General features: G+C 40.4%; 1 protein-coding gene across 2 annotated transcripts in view; it reads left to right on the forward strand.

The window, feature by feature from the left end:
• The window catches only part of ATP9B (ATPase phospholipid transporting 9B (putative)), a 167,025-nt gene that overhangs the window by 109,867 nt on the left and 42,428 nt on the right, over positions 1 to 14,730 (forward strand). For both annotated transcript variants that reach the window (XM_080380331.1, XM_080380332.1), the window contains exon 12: positions 3,320 to 3,480. In XM_080380331.1, coding sequence (XP_080236457.1) covers positions 3,320 to 3,480 — 161 coding nt within the window. The remainder of the gene's footprint in view (positions 1 to 3,319; positions 3,481 to 14,730) is intronic.

Genomic DNA, 14,730 nt, shown 5'->3' on the forward strand with positions numbered 1-14,730 from the left:
GTGCAAATTAAAGCTACAGACTATCTCAGATATACATACCATGAAATTTCATTGTAGTCGATGGGGTGTTTGTCAGTGCAGAACCAGGCTGATTACTGAAATATAATTACCTTTGTGGAGGAACTGGCTTGCGCGCAGAAGTCTCTTCTAAGATAGTGCCTTAATACTTCAGCAGTATTAATGTATGGCACTTTAAAAAGGCTATTTATGAGCAATTACTTCTAATGCACTTTAAACTGTAATTGAATAAAAAATGACTGCACTAGAAATCTTTACCATTGTGCAACATTTAGTTATCAAATATTGCATTTCAACACTCTAGCATAATTTTTTTCTTGTTTTCTAAGTAATCTACTGTTAAATACATGTAATATATATATGTAATAACATTAGAAGAATTGTTCTATTGCTACAATAATAGCTTCAGAGGATAACCTTTCCCAAAAGTTAAGCATCTGGGGCAGCAACAGCATATTGCTGTTCATGTTGCCCATCAGTAGTCAGAAAGGTTTTTTTGTTGCTTTCAACTTATGCTAATTAAATTAAGATTTTTCTCATAAGATAATGACTTATACCTTTTGGTCCAAAATGTGAAGTTTAAACCTTTAATCATTCCCTCATTCAAAACCGAAGTATTTAAAAAACTTGTAGGCTTTTTTTTGGTGCAGTTGATGGTCTAAGCCATTATTTTACTGAGAACCATTATCTATTTAAAACTTCGTGCATAAATTAAAGAGGAGCTAAATGGATTTGCAGTTGTTGCCATTAGTAGCATTTTAGATTATACAGGCAATTATTGTGTTCATTATCGTAGAGCAACCCCTTTGCAAAACTGTTGTGGTTGTTTTAGACATTATGTACAAATTTTCCCGTGGAGATTAAAATTTCCAGTGGTATGTTTAGTTTTGCTAACACAATTGTTTCAAATAGAACAAATATTGTGACAAGTAGAAGAAAACTTGCTTTTCTAATATGGGAAATAGCAATAAATGTGGAAAATTATTTGAATTCTTAATTCATCTATTTCTCATCTTGTCATAATTATTCTGGTTATGATTATTTTTAAAAGGAGAGAAATTTCTTTCTTAAGATGGTATATTTTACAAATACTTTGGTAAAATTGCAGTGTAGTTAAAATGAAGTTTACCTGCTTTTCCAATATTCAGATGAGTGTTGGAGAATGTTAGTGCATTTCTACATGGAATGTATCTGGATAATTCAGCACTTTTTCATTAGTTTGGATGCTGAAATTGTTTAAGTGGAAAGGCACAGAATTAAACTAATTAAGTATATTTCCATAGATTATGGTAACTAATTTTTGAGGATTGGAGAATGCATTTCTATTAAAACTCACTTTCTTTCTGTGCCTTCTTAAGAAGAGTTTTGCAGTTGCCTTTCACTTGCTGTAGTAAATGCAGATATTAGAGCCGCTTATGGTCAGTCATATGATCGGTATTAAAAAGGATGGCATTATTTATAACAAACTGAATGTTCTTGAGCAAGAGATTTATTGTGTGGAAATTTTTCATCATCAACTTTTTTTATCCTCTTTAATATCTCTCCAAACACATTTTTGTTGCGTTCCACGCTTAAATTCACATCTGTCTTCATCAATTAGAAAGGTATTAATGCTTTGAATTAGCTACGTATCAGTGTGCAGTGGACTAAATTTAATGTTTCTGTCCAAAAAGTGGCATTCTTTCCAAAGAAGCTCTTTATTCATTTCTGTTCTGGGGTGGGGTTTTGACAGGGTGGGGGCGGAGGGGGAGCTGAGGGGAGAGATAGGCTTTCACTACCATGATGCGGGGGAAAAAAAGTGTGAGGTAGTGGTTATGCATATTGCAAGACAGTGATTCTTTATTTTATTACAAAAAAAGACCAACTCTAGAAGGCCAGATTAAATCATTCCTTTCACTTTTTAATGGGATTTGGATGAATAGAGTAAAATATGCACTTTGCATTCATTGATAGCATCTTTAGGTTGAGGTAATTGAGTCTTTTTTCCCTGACTGAATGAATAATGACTTCATCTGATCCTCAGCGAGGCCTGAAACTTAGGCTGCCTTTGTCAACGCAAAGAGATCTGGGCTTTGAAACATGCTCTACTTCCCTGGCTTCATTTTTCTTCATTTTAATCCAAAAACCTATTTTTCTCAATAATTCAAGCATAAACTATGTAGTAGTTGAAGCAGCGGAAATTGCAAGATATTTGTCCTCGTTGTGCTGCTTTTTAAATGCAGCTGATAAATCAGCCGCTGTGGTCTTCAGCTGCTGGGTTCTCTAGGGAAGGGACGGCCCGCATGTAAGCAAGATTGCTGGAATTTTTTAAGAACTATATTTAAAGTGGCTCTTTTGCAGACTGTTATCTAAGGAAGTGTTCTGTTTTACTGGTCTTACTGGCCGGGCTGGGAGATAAACAGGGCATCAGTGGCAGGGCCTAGGACACTCTGCCCTGCGTTGCTTTCCCACATATTTTACCGCCTACAAGAGCATCCCAAAAGGCAGAGTGTAAATACTTAGCTTACGGCATACATTATTGAAATGGTGTGAGTCTTAGTTACATAGCTTAAAAATATTTTTTCATGAGAAACAGCAGATGGGAGATAGCCTCTCGTAATGTTTGGGCTGAAACACTTCTAAACCAAATACCTTTTCACTCATGAAAAGCGGAAGCTCTGGTTTGAAAATGGATATTCCACTGCCTTGTTGGTTGGGTTTTTTTTAATTGTTATATTAACTGAAAGCTTCATAAAATTAAAAATTATTTCTGTGAAATCAATTCAGATTCAGCGCTGTGTGGGAGCATAGTTGCAGGTGGCGGCACCCCTGTTGCATGAGCCAGAGGGTAGATAGATCGTGTTTGCCCGTCGATTCTAGGATCTAACAGGTTTTTGATCTTCTAGCGATAAATGAGCAGTAGGAACCCTTCAAATATACCGTATGGTGCTGGTGGGTTTGCTGCACGCGGGACGGAAGAGAGTTGTTCCTCTGGAATTGCCTCTTCTCCTTGCCCTGCCGCGCCCCTGCCTGGGTCGAGGGGCTGGGGGGCTGTGCCGGTGTGGGGGCATTCAGAAGCCCTGGCTGGCACTGGTCACACTGGTTTGGGAATCATTATTGTCTTGTAACCCCCGAGCATCCATTCCATGCAGGCGTAAGAATGGGTAATCAATCTGGTTATCAAAATGCAGTTAATTGCTGCAAGTGCATGGATTTTTCATAGGTAGGAATAAAAAAAGCCGACAGTAGCAAATTGTTTGCACCACAGAAGTGTCAATCTAAGAAAAACTTGCGACTGACTTATTTACGCTTCTTCCCCCAGGTTGGCTTGTTGGACCTGGAGCTGAACCAGCTGACCAAAGCCCTGTTCCTGGCACTGGTGGCGCTGTCAGTGGTTATGGTGACCTTGCAAGGGTTCGTGGGCCCATGGTACCGGAACCTTTTCCGGTTCCTCCTCCTCTTTTCCTACATCATCCCCATCAGGTGTGTGCATGGATGAAAGGAAAAACACTGATGTCTAATTTCACTGAATGTGGCTTTCCTGAAATTTATACTTGCTTCTCGTTGCAAAGGAAATTGATCCTATCAGGAAGCCAAAGGGAAGGTGTCAACAAATCTGCTGATTCTGGAAGGATCAGTGTACAGAAAACAATACTGTTGTATTTTTTCTGTATAATGTTCATCTTGCTGGGAGTAATCAGGATATCTAATCCTCTACTAGCATAAATGTATTAATAAGGATACAATCTTGGTATATTTGAGAATGCAGTTTCAGGAAACCTATGTTTGAATGAGTGGTTAGGTGTATTTTGGAATTTTGTTTTTGATGCCTTAAATACCGAACATGCTCCATTTCTCTGGTTAAAATACGAATTTTTTTGCTACAACAATGACTAATTTAAATTGAATGGCTGAATAATGTAGGTGCACTTCTACAGTGAGAGGACTTTTAACATGTAACCAAGTAGAGACTTGCCCTGAATTAATTAATTCATTAAGCATGAGTACGGTATATTCAAATTGCAGATAAACTGGAACAGGAAATAATATCCATGTCTGTTATCAAGTCTTCTGTGGACACAGAAGTGAAACATTGCTCCGAAATGAATTTTTTTCCTTGAATGGGTATTGCCTTTGCAAAATGGAAATACTTTCTCCTGTTAAAATACCCGGTGTTTAGTTTAAGGGGCTTGTTAATTTTAGATCCTCTTTCCTCAGGGACGTATCTTGAGATACGTCATTGACTAAGCCCAGTGGCTAGCCACAGAGTCAGCAGCATCTGAACTGTAGATAGGTTTGAGACCTCTCCCTTCAGGTTTGCACACAACATTTAAATCCATGTAGTGTAAGGAAAAACATAAAACTGGGAGAATTTCTCATTAGTATTTTAGTCTAAGCTTATGTGACTTAGGTGTTACTGTGTTTGTGTTTTTTAAGTACATGTCTGTGTGAAGGAAACTATTTCATTTTTGACTGATTTCATATTTGGGGAAGTATCTGTCTGAAGATTTCATAACTTAAAGCACTTGTATTTTTATACTACTTTTGTGTTGCAAGAGCAGTTGATTCTATTAGGGAGCTGAAGGAGAAGGCTCCACCATTCTGCTAGGGAGTGGAGGCAATCTCATTGTAGAAATGGTCACCTTAGAAAAGTTCCCATTTCCTTTAACTGGCTGGGGTTTATTTACACATTCGTGTTTCAGTTTTGTGGTGTCTTTCTAAACACTGGTGTTGCTGTAACTCCCTTACCTCCCATGTGACGCTGCTGTTCAGGTCCTGGCATTGTTCCCCCATACACACACACACACAGAGTTATTGAGCATTAAGCAACTTAGCCATGTGAAGAGGCAAAAAGTGCTCCTCGAGGGATAAGCAAAGTCTTCGTATTGCTGAAAGATGCACTTAATCATCAAAGACATGTAGGGGAAGGGAAAAATGAGCTACGAATATAAAGGATCACTTGTCAGTCACTGTTTTCTTCCATAATAAACATACTAAGCCAAAACTTATTAAAATGGTTACAGGACAGATATATCTTTGTTACTAGATGCAAGAGGATTAAGAGCATATAGGTGCTGTAAGTAAATTTGACTCCATATTGACGGTTCAATATATGCCACTGAAAAACATGTAGATTGAGCAGCTTGTTTTCAACTGAAGGGTTGTTTAGTGCACTTGTGGGGCAGTTCTTTTCCAAATACAATTTCTAGGATAGACCTAATCCCATTTTTTAGTTGCTTGTGGGAGGTAATATGCAAAGCAGAAGTAACAGAGAAAGTGATTGGACTAGTTCTGAGATGGAGCATATAGTTACTCTGTGGAAGATCAGACAGGAATCTGCTGGAGAATGCCTTTCTCTCTGGAGGTTTATCTGTTTCTATACCAACTTTTCTTCAACTCAGATAATTCACGTACAAGGTCACTTCCCACACTATCAGCAAAAAATACAACTGCAGTTATGTCACCGGTCAAATATAACTGTACTTCTTTCTTCTGGATGTTAAGCATAGAAATTACTTACTCCTTAACCTGTATTTGGAGTATAAACTCTTGGAGATGAAAATTATAAGTCTAATTACACTGAAACACCAAGTGTTGTGTCCTCTCATTAGTTTTAAAATAGCTCTATGGGGGAGATAATGAACTTTTCATGGGTAAGGAAATGAACATGGGAGATTAGGATTGACTGGTGGAGGCAAAGCATATCTGAATTCAGGCACGCATGAAATGTGTTGATTGATGGTTTTACAGAATTTGGGAAGTTCCTAAATAAATAAGAGTTTTTTTGCAGTTGTGCTTGGCTTTCCATTTGTAGGGCAAGGGAAATTCCAGGTATGCAATGAAAATAATTTTCCATGGCCAGGTCATGTTTGGTGAAGATGATCAGGAGCAGGTAACTGTTAGCAGTTTAAGTGATCTCTGTGTAGCCTCTCCTGTAATTAGTAGGAAGAGGGACTTTTTGGGTTTGGGGTTTTTCTTTCACTCCAGGGAGCAGCTAATTCCTCATGATTCAGCTGCATCCTAAATACTCCTCTAGATCAGTGTTGCTTCCCCATGAAGTCTATCGCTGTGGGGCTTGTAAGACCTCAGAAGTATAAACATAAAGCAACTGTAAAAAACCAAACAATGCAACCAAACAAAAAACATCCCATCAACCAACAGCCACCCCCAGAAACACCAGCCCACGACATCTCACACATTCTATAGTGTACAAGGAAGCAAGCAGAATGGAGAAAAAGTAGCAGTGAACAAACACTGCAAGCTTAGCTCAGCTCTGAACTACTTGTAAGTTAGAGCCATGATGCACAAAATGTTTTGAACAGCCCCAGAAATGGGGGGGCCTAAGTTTGGCCTTTAGAAATGACCCCTCTGTAATTGATGTTTCTTCTTCCCCATGGAGGAAGCATAGCCCGGGGAGCCTCTGTCGGCACTCTGCCTCCCTACAAGGTTAGTCTGTCTGAATTTCTTAAAATTTATTGGGAAAGAAGGGTAGAAAGCAAGTTCTTGACAGACTGTCCAAAACTAAATGAATCTCTCCAGGATTATGCTCACCCGTTCTCTGAGTTTCTCTGTGTTCCTTGGTGTTCTTAGGCTTTTTTCTAGTTGGCTTTAGCAGTTTGAGATGCGTTAATGCCTATCCATAGGTTCCTCTGGTGTCACTGAGACCATTTCATTACTTATTTTAAATAAAATCATTGATTGAAATTCATTCTCCATTAGTTTACAAGATCTTGCCTGGCAGTGTCACCTCTTGCCATTACACATAGCGGGCTGGGGGGCGTGTGTGTCCTCAGGTCTGTCCATGCTCTGCTTTGTGATACCAGCATGGAAGTTCATAAGCCTGTGATGTTCCCTTTTTTTTATTATTATTTTGTTTAGGTTATTTTGTTTAACAGTAAGGTCTCCTTGTTGAACATTTTTTTTTTGGATTGTCTGTTTTCTGAATGACAAAGGGCAGGGGCCAAAACCAGTCACACTAATGAAAAGTCACCACCTCAGGTGGGAAGGTGAGGTAAAGCTTTGTCATCGTTATGTTATCTTTTACCTGGTTACACAGATTAAAGATAAATTATTTTTAATTTTACATCTTTTTAAAATCAGGCTTACATTTTTTTCAGGAGAGTTAATTTTGCTTCTGTGTGGAATGGAAGACATTTATCATACTGGTGTAAAATTCCAGGTATAAATCATGCATGTCTTGAGGTTTTGCTTCAATTTTTGCAGCTGCTAATTTGATCAGCCATTTTGATTTTTTTGAACAAGCTATCGCAGAGACGGTTTCTAATGTTTGTATTTTTAAGTACAAGAGAACAGAATGTTCTTGGATCAATGTGGCATGCAAGACCCCCGCTCCCAGCTGCAGGGCTGGCAGTCCGGCTGTGTGGGTGCCGGCGGGGTGCTGGGGCTGTCAGAGCCTCGCCGCACAGCGCTTCTGGCCTTCCCCTGGCAGTTAGTTGTAGCATCTGCTCATCAGCCCGCTCGGCTGCCCTGGGAATCTGTTCAGAAATTACAGCCAAGGCTGCAGAAGAGGCTGGCCTCAGCGGCGGTGCTGCCCCCCCGGCTGGGACCCCCGCCACCACCGGGTCATGGGACTTAGGTCACTCATTGCCCAGCCCTCTTCAGCACCGCGAGAAAGTGAGCTGTGCTCTGACTTGCCACCTCCTCTTTGTTGTTTGTTTTTTTTTTTCTGTTTTCCCCCCAAAAATGTAGCCAGGAAAGCTTTTCAAGACAATTTAGGCTTATCCAAGGGGTGTTTGGTGAAATCGCTGCCTTGTGTGCACAGGTGTGTGAGTTCTGTAGCTGTACGTGCTTCCGCTGAGCAGGTAGGAAACGGAGGATTTTCCATAAAGCGCTAAGGTATTGACTGGGGTCTGGTATGCCCGTGTATCATCCAAGCTCCAGATTTAGCAGCGGTTTAAAGCTGGGATGGCAGGGGCCTAATCAGCCACCTTTTTAGGAGGATCCTTCAGTTCAGGTGTACACAGAAGCTGAAATGTCTTTTGTCCGTCCCTTCAGACACCCCAGGGCTCCCGGGCGCGGAGCTGCTCTGCCACGTAAGCTGTCCCACCGCTCTGGACGGAGCTGCCCTGCACTTAAGTAGTAAAGTTCTGGTGCAGTACCTGGCTCCCAGCTGCTTTTTTCTGGGTCTTTGAGAAGTATTTAAAGAAAATCCTTGAAGTTAGGTTAGTCTGGTTTCAGTGCGCAGTGAAGATGATGCTGCTGGGAAGTCTTGTATCTGAAATCCATTAACATCCCATCAAATCCTGGATCATACAAACACCAATTTCTGTGTATTCCCGAGATCCAGGGAGCTCGCTGCTGTGCAGGACCGTGGTGTCTGTCCGAGAGCAGCAAGCAGCTCTGCTGCTTTCATATTGTAGTTGTGCTGCCCACGGTGGGAGCTCTGATCTCTGTTAATGCATAGATGTGAGGGTATCAGTATATGTAGTCTCACATATACAGACAATATATATCAGGCATATGATGCAAAGCTTTCAGCGTGGAAGAGCTAAACAGCTGCTCAAAGTAGTTTTAGCAATCCTTGTAAAAATTGTACTATGCTTCTGTACCACACCATGGTATATAATGCAATCTATTTAGAGACTGGAGAATATTATATGAAAAAAAGAAGCTTCCTGATATTTTACAAACTAATTCTGACTTCTTCATGCAACAGGAGCTATGGCATGTGTCCCATGCTTAGAATAAGTCTTACTCAGCCTGGTATGGTGCTGTACTCCTGCCTAAGCTAGCTTTGTGCTTTCCTTACAATATTGGGTATTCATGCGTCATAGAGAACGCACAATCAGTTTACAATAAAAGTCATTCAGCTGATCTATTGCAGGAAATCTTTTTCCTTTCTAGTATTGCAACACTGCCTATTTGCTCCTAGTTGTTTTTCTGTTTTTAATATGATAGTATTACAGTAAGTAATGCCAGATTTGCCTGGAATACACTAAAAATACTCGTATTTCAAAAAATATTTGTATTGGACATCTAATGTCAATATTTTGCTGTTATGGAAGAGGCTTAATGAAAAAAGGCATTTGACCTGACAAATGTGAAAATAACAAAGAAACATTTTTAATAGGAAGTAATTATTGTTACTCAGACCTGATATGCTACATCTCTTGTGCCAAGGCACTCGTTTGACATGCGTTCTATTTTTGCACTCTACTGTGTTTTCAGCCTGGAAGAAATTCATAGATTAATTTTCTCATCAATTATTCCCCAGGTTTCCTCCTGAGGCTCTAAGTTCTACCTATGTTACAACATCTAATTAACAGTACCTAGGTTGCATGTAGCCCTTGAAAAACTAGGTGTGCTGCAGTCGCTATAGCAATGCAGGACTGGTACACGTTTTTTTGCCACACATACTTAAGCATGAATGTGTGGGATTGAGCGCTCTTTGAAAGTTACGTTTATTGATTGGATTTTATGTGGAGTGCTGTGTGCACCTTCTTTCATTTCCTTTTATATGCTTACATAATGGACAAAATTTAGACAAATTAGTCTGAGAGAACTAGTGAGACCAATTACAAGGAAAACAAGAACACACATCTGAGCATCTTCTAGAAGTATCAGACAGATAGTGACATTGGGGTGTGACCCCGGGCAGCAGTTCAGCCCCCTGCAGCTGCTCACCCACTGCCCTGCAGGATGGGGGAGTGGATCAGAAGGGTAAAAGCAGGAAAACTCAGGGGTTGAGATAAAGGCAGTTTGGTAAGTGAAGCAAAAGCTGCTCACACAAGCGAAGCAGCAGGAGACACCCATTCCCCACTCCCACTCCCCCGGGTGGGCAGGAGGGGCTCAGCCATCCCAGGACAGCCGGGCTCCAGCCTGACGGGGGCTTGGGGAGGCAAACGCCATCACTCCGTATGTCCCCCCTTCCTCCTCCTGCCCCAGCTGTACATGCTGAGCATGAGGGCGCATGGCCTGGGACACCCCTCGGTCAGGGGGGGCAGCTGTCCCGGCCGTGCCCCCTCCCAGCACCCGGTGCCCCCCAGCTGCTCGCGGTGGGGCGGGTGGGGAGCAGAGGAGCCCTTGGCTCAGGGTAAGCACCACCCAGCAATAACGAGAACATCCCTGTGTTATCAGCGCTGTTCCCAGCACAGAGCAAACCACAGCCCCACAGCAGCCTCTGTGGAGAAAATTAACCTTTATCCCAGCCCAAACCAGCACACAGAGAAAACTAGGTAAAAATGTATGTGGTGGGCTAAACAGAAAAGGAATATTCACATTTTCTCTCCAAATAAAATATGAGAGGAGGGAAGTCAGGAGAAATTGAAGGGAGAAGCTATGGGTTGATTTTAATTTAGATCTTGATAGAATATTGTATTTAAAAGAAGTAACTTCTGTTTGTTCTCTTTTTGTTTGTTTAGTGCCAGTTAATAGAAGTTGTCAGGCTCCAGAATCACTTTCTTTGAAGATTTAATTTTCCAGGCAATGAAGTTAAGAGAATTTTGGTTGTTTCTTGACCAATTTTTAAATTATTCTATACAGTTTTCTAGATTGTAAATAATGTGTTTATCTGTGTATAGTTTATGGCTGTTTCAAGCAGGTAGGGGTCTGGAAAAGTTAGGGGTGTAGCCATAGAGGTTTGGGTACAGTTTTGGGTACTAATGTGACCCAGATATGATCTTCAGTACTTCACTTGGAAGTTCTGAAAATAAAAAGACTACATCTCAATTACTTCATTGTAATAATTGGATACTGCTACAGGTACTCATGCTGTATCTGGAGTTTGGGCAGGGCTTCATCTTTTGCTGCGAAACTTTAGCTTGTATACAGAACTGCTCAACAAGGTCAAGTACAACTATCATACGGTTTTGATTCACATTCATACTTGAGTTTTATCAGGCACAGTATCAACTTGCTCACAAAATTGTCTTTGGTAACTTCACTAGGTCTCGGTTGCTGTTTACTGAGTTGTGAAAGGCAGAATGTTTCTGGAGTTTCTAAATGTATTTGTCTGAAAGCCCCTCAGTGAAGACCCTTGTGTATTGATGAATTTGGCCATTTTGACTAAAACAAAATCAGAGCTCTTTACAAGGGGACCTGATGCTGTTACCACTGGGGAAAAGATGAAATTCAGAAAAGAGAGAAGTCCTGTAAATATGAATTGGTTTAGCCTGAAACACTACTGATATTTTAATGGAGTAAAAGCAATAGTATCTATTAGTAACTTGTAATAGAAAGCAGCGTGTATTCTGAAGTGCTGTCTGACTGATGTATTCTGCAGCTGAATTGCAGAGAAATGCCACTCGGGCTCTTGGGGGAATAAATCCGTGAGTTGGATAGAAGTTGGATATAAGTTGCCTTAGGTTTTGCCTGCGATGGGGTAACTAGTGCTGAGGTTGAGACACAGGAAACTTCACACTGTCATGTTCACTAAATATGCCCGTTCTCTGCAGTAGCCTTCAAGTACCTGTGTTACCATACTGTGTCTAAAGATTGCAGGGTAATCAGTTTATAAAAAGATGAGTGTTACTGATGGAACAGTGTGCTAATGCTACATGTGATGCTGTTCTGTGCATTTTCATCAATAACGGGTATGTATGGAGTCTTCTAAACTGGATGAAATGGAGAAGGATTTAAAAACGAGTGGATTTAAAACGGTTTTGGTTATATGATGAGGTTTCTTAAAGTCCACAAAGGGTTTATGAGAAATGGTAGCTAATGTCGTCAGGAACTGAAGGTAGCTTGGTGTTGACTAAGATAAGTATCTCCTTGTTTTATTGTGTAAAAATTTCTGGACTTTTCAGACAGGATAGACTTTTTCAATCTATTACTGTGAAGCTGTGCTGGAGAGATTTCTAGTTTCAAAAGCAAACTCAGTATTAATAGCTGTCTCTCATTTGTAGTGTTACAAAAGTGTCCGTAATGTGGTAGGTCACAGCTACAGTGATTTTAAAGGTAAAAATTCTCTCTAAGACAGCAAGCACCAAGTGAAGGAAGTCAGAGCAGCATACAGTGTACAAATTATAGAATTAATACTAAAAATGCATCTATAACCCTCTTTTTTTTTTTTTTTTTTTGGTGTGTGTGTGTGTGTGTGTTGTTTTTTTAATTCATGTCTAATTCTTTATCCAACTTAACAATTCAAGCATGTACCAAATATCTCTGCATGCCAGAAAGCTGTCTTGGACTGTACTGGTCACTGGGGGGATGTTATTTCTGTGGAGGGCAGTGGTGCCAGCTTTCTGTTAGGTCCCTCAGCACCTTGTTCCACTTAGTGCGTGCTGGGGTAATTCCTAAAATGCCTTGGTGCTTTGCAATACAGATTTCTCCTCACCGCTCAGCAAGAGAAGCTGTTCCCCCCCCCCCCCCCCCTTTTTTTTTTCCTTACCTTTAAACTATATTTAAGTGAGATTATAATTAAATGCATCTAGAGAGTGTTTAGAATATCAAACCAGGTAACACACATGCTTATAAAAGGTGCAGGTGGTGAGATGAACTGCACTCCAGCTTTGAGAGACTTTCGGGATCTTACTGAAGCACGGTTTATCTGATCTGGATGACTTTGTAGCTCTTCATTGGTAGAGTAGCCCTGTGGATTTCTCTGTGCGTGCCATGTACCTGAGAGTGAAGCTCTTAAATAGAGCTTTCATTGCAGATTCCCTGTTTGGTAGCCCAGGCAGGAAAAAAAAAATATTATAGCCCAAATGTCTCTTGTAAGTGGGGTAATGAGCAGCTTTCATCCTTCACTTACTCTGCTTACTTCTGGCTAGAGCAGATATCTAGCTGTTCTTAAATGAATTAAGTGTGCTTATGTTTCTTTGCTCGAGCTAAAGAGCGTCCTTTGTGCTTGACTGGCTAACTGGCAGGTTCTCATCCCTAAGAGGAATAAAGCTTTTGCTGTTCTTTCTGCTGGCTGATACCTGCCTCAGTGTGAAGGGTGTTACGTTGGTTCTTACGTCCTCTAACTGCAGGCTGACCGACAGACGCAATGCAAATCCTGGTTGCTCACTACTGGCTCTGGATTGATTAAGACAGGCTAAAACTGTAGTTAACCAGTGTGAAGCAAGTGACTTCCAGGGGTTTTTTCCTCTTTGTTATAATGTAGCATCTTCAATAAAAAGAATATGGTAGAGTCCTCCTCCTGTTGTCTGTCCTAATGTTGGGTTTTTTTTTTTTAATATATATTTGTGTGTCTGAAAACAGCTGAAGTGAGGTATGATATTGCAGAAGTAATTTGGGTATGTCACCAGACAGAAGGATGATTTTCTGCTAATGATGATTTTAATGGAAATAAGAGCTAGTTAAAGAACAAAATACCATCTTGAGTGGTCAAGAGTCTTGTATCAAAAAGGCTTCTTTCTTCTTGTGCTGGAACATGCGTTGTTTTCTGCGGTACAAATTCAGGAAGGCAGGGATGTGGAATAAACTGAATTTTTTCAGTGTGTATTGAAATTTCAGGTGTTCTCACAGTTCTAGTTAAATGCAACATCCCATAAAGAGCTGCAGTTTGTGGCTTACTGTTCCCTCCGCTGTTACCTCGGGAAATTCACAGTCTGTCACTGTGAGTGCAGGACAGATGAAAACTCTTCGTGGCTGCTGTTTTGGTTGTGCTGTAAAGCAGCACTTCAGGACTGGTAAAAAAGCTCTGAAGTACACTAGCAGTATTTTGACCTTGATATATCCCTTTGGAATAGTTTTAAGAGTTGCGTTACTATGAACCTGTTACTAAACCTGGGACTAGAGTCCCATGCCCCAGGCAAATTAGCTACAAATCATTCCCGTAGCCGCTGTCCTAGCTGTTTCTTCAGTGTTACTGTTAAAGCAGAATCAGCAGCAATGAAAATGTGCGGATGCTTTAGTCACCGTTCCTCTGACATGGTAGCAGGAACGTGGTGAATAGCTGAAGGAAAGTAGCATTGTAAAGTTTTAGAATAGGCTGGCATAGACTTTTGAGTTGGAGCATTTAATTTAGGGGAATAGCAGTGTCATTGAAGTTATCTCTGACCAGCATGAGTGAATTTTTTTTTTAATTATTATAAGAATACAAGGTGCAAGGGCAATTAATTCTTCTGTGATGTAGATATGGAAATATAACAAATAAATATGCAGACACAGTGTGTCCAAAAAAAATATACTTCTGATTTTGCGCTTCTATGTATAATCAGTAAAACTTCCTGCACATTACAGTTTCTAGTGCAGAGCTCCCCAAAGGTTCCTTATTGCAGCAGCTCCAGCCCACACGCTATCATGTCAGGGTGTTTGCTGCTTGGGCGCTGCACTCTTTTTGCAGTAGAGAGCTTCTGTAGCGGCATTTGGGGAAGGACAGCAATGTTGTTGATTGGTTGTGGTGGGAGAGGGAATGTGACAAATATAGTTGTACTTTCCTAAATAAAAAATACGGTGTTTTTTTAAAAAAAACAGTGACTCGAAGAGGTATAAAAATATTTCTGCTTTTACATTGTAAAGCAAACATTGGTGTCAGGGGGGTTTTAACAAATGAAAACTGTGATATGAATAGCAATGTGTTCTTGTTGATAAAGTGTATATAATATTCTCAGCTGTCTAAGTGTAGTAATGTAATTATGTCAAGAATCACCACAAAGTGTTGCAGTCTGTTTCATGCAGAAGGCATGTTGTTGCATTTGTTTGTGTTGGAATACCTTCTAGAAGTCTGGGATGGAGCCTGAATTTCTAATGTGATATGTACTCTACAAACACATAACAAAATCATTGTTCCAAAATGGTTTTGTCATATGGTTTTAAGATATATTT

This window comes from Falco punctatus (assembly GCF_963210335.1).
Source record: "Falco punctatus genome assembly, chromosome: 3".
Classification (NCBI taxonomy): Eukaryota; Metazoa; Chordata; class Aves; order Falconiformes; family Falconidae; genus Falco; species Falco punctatus.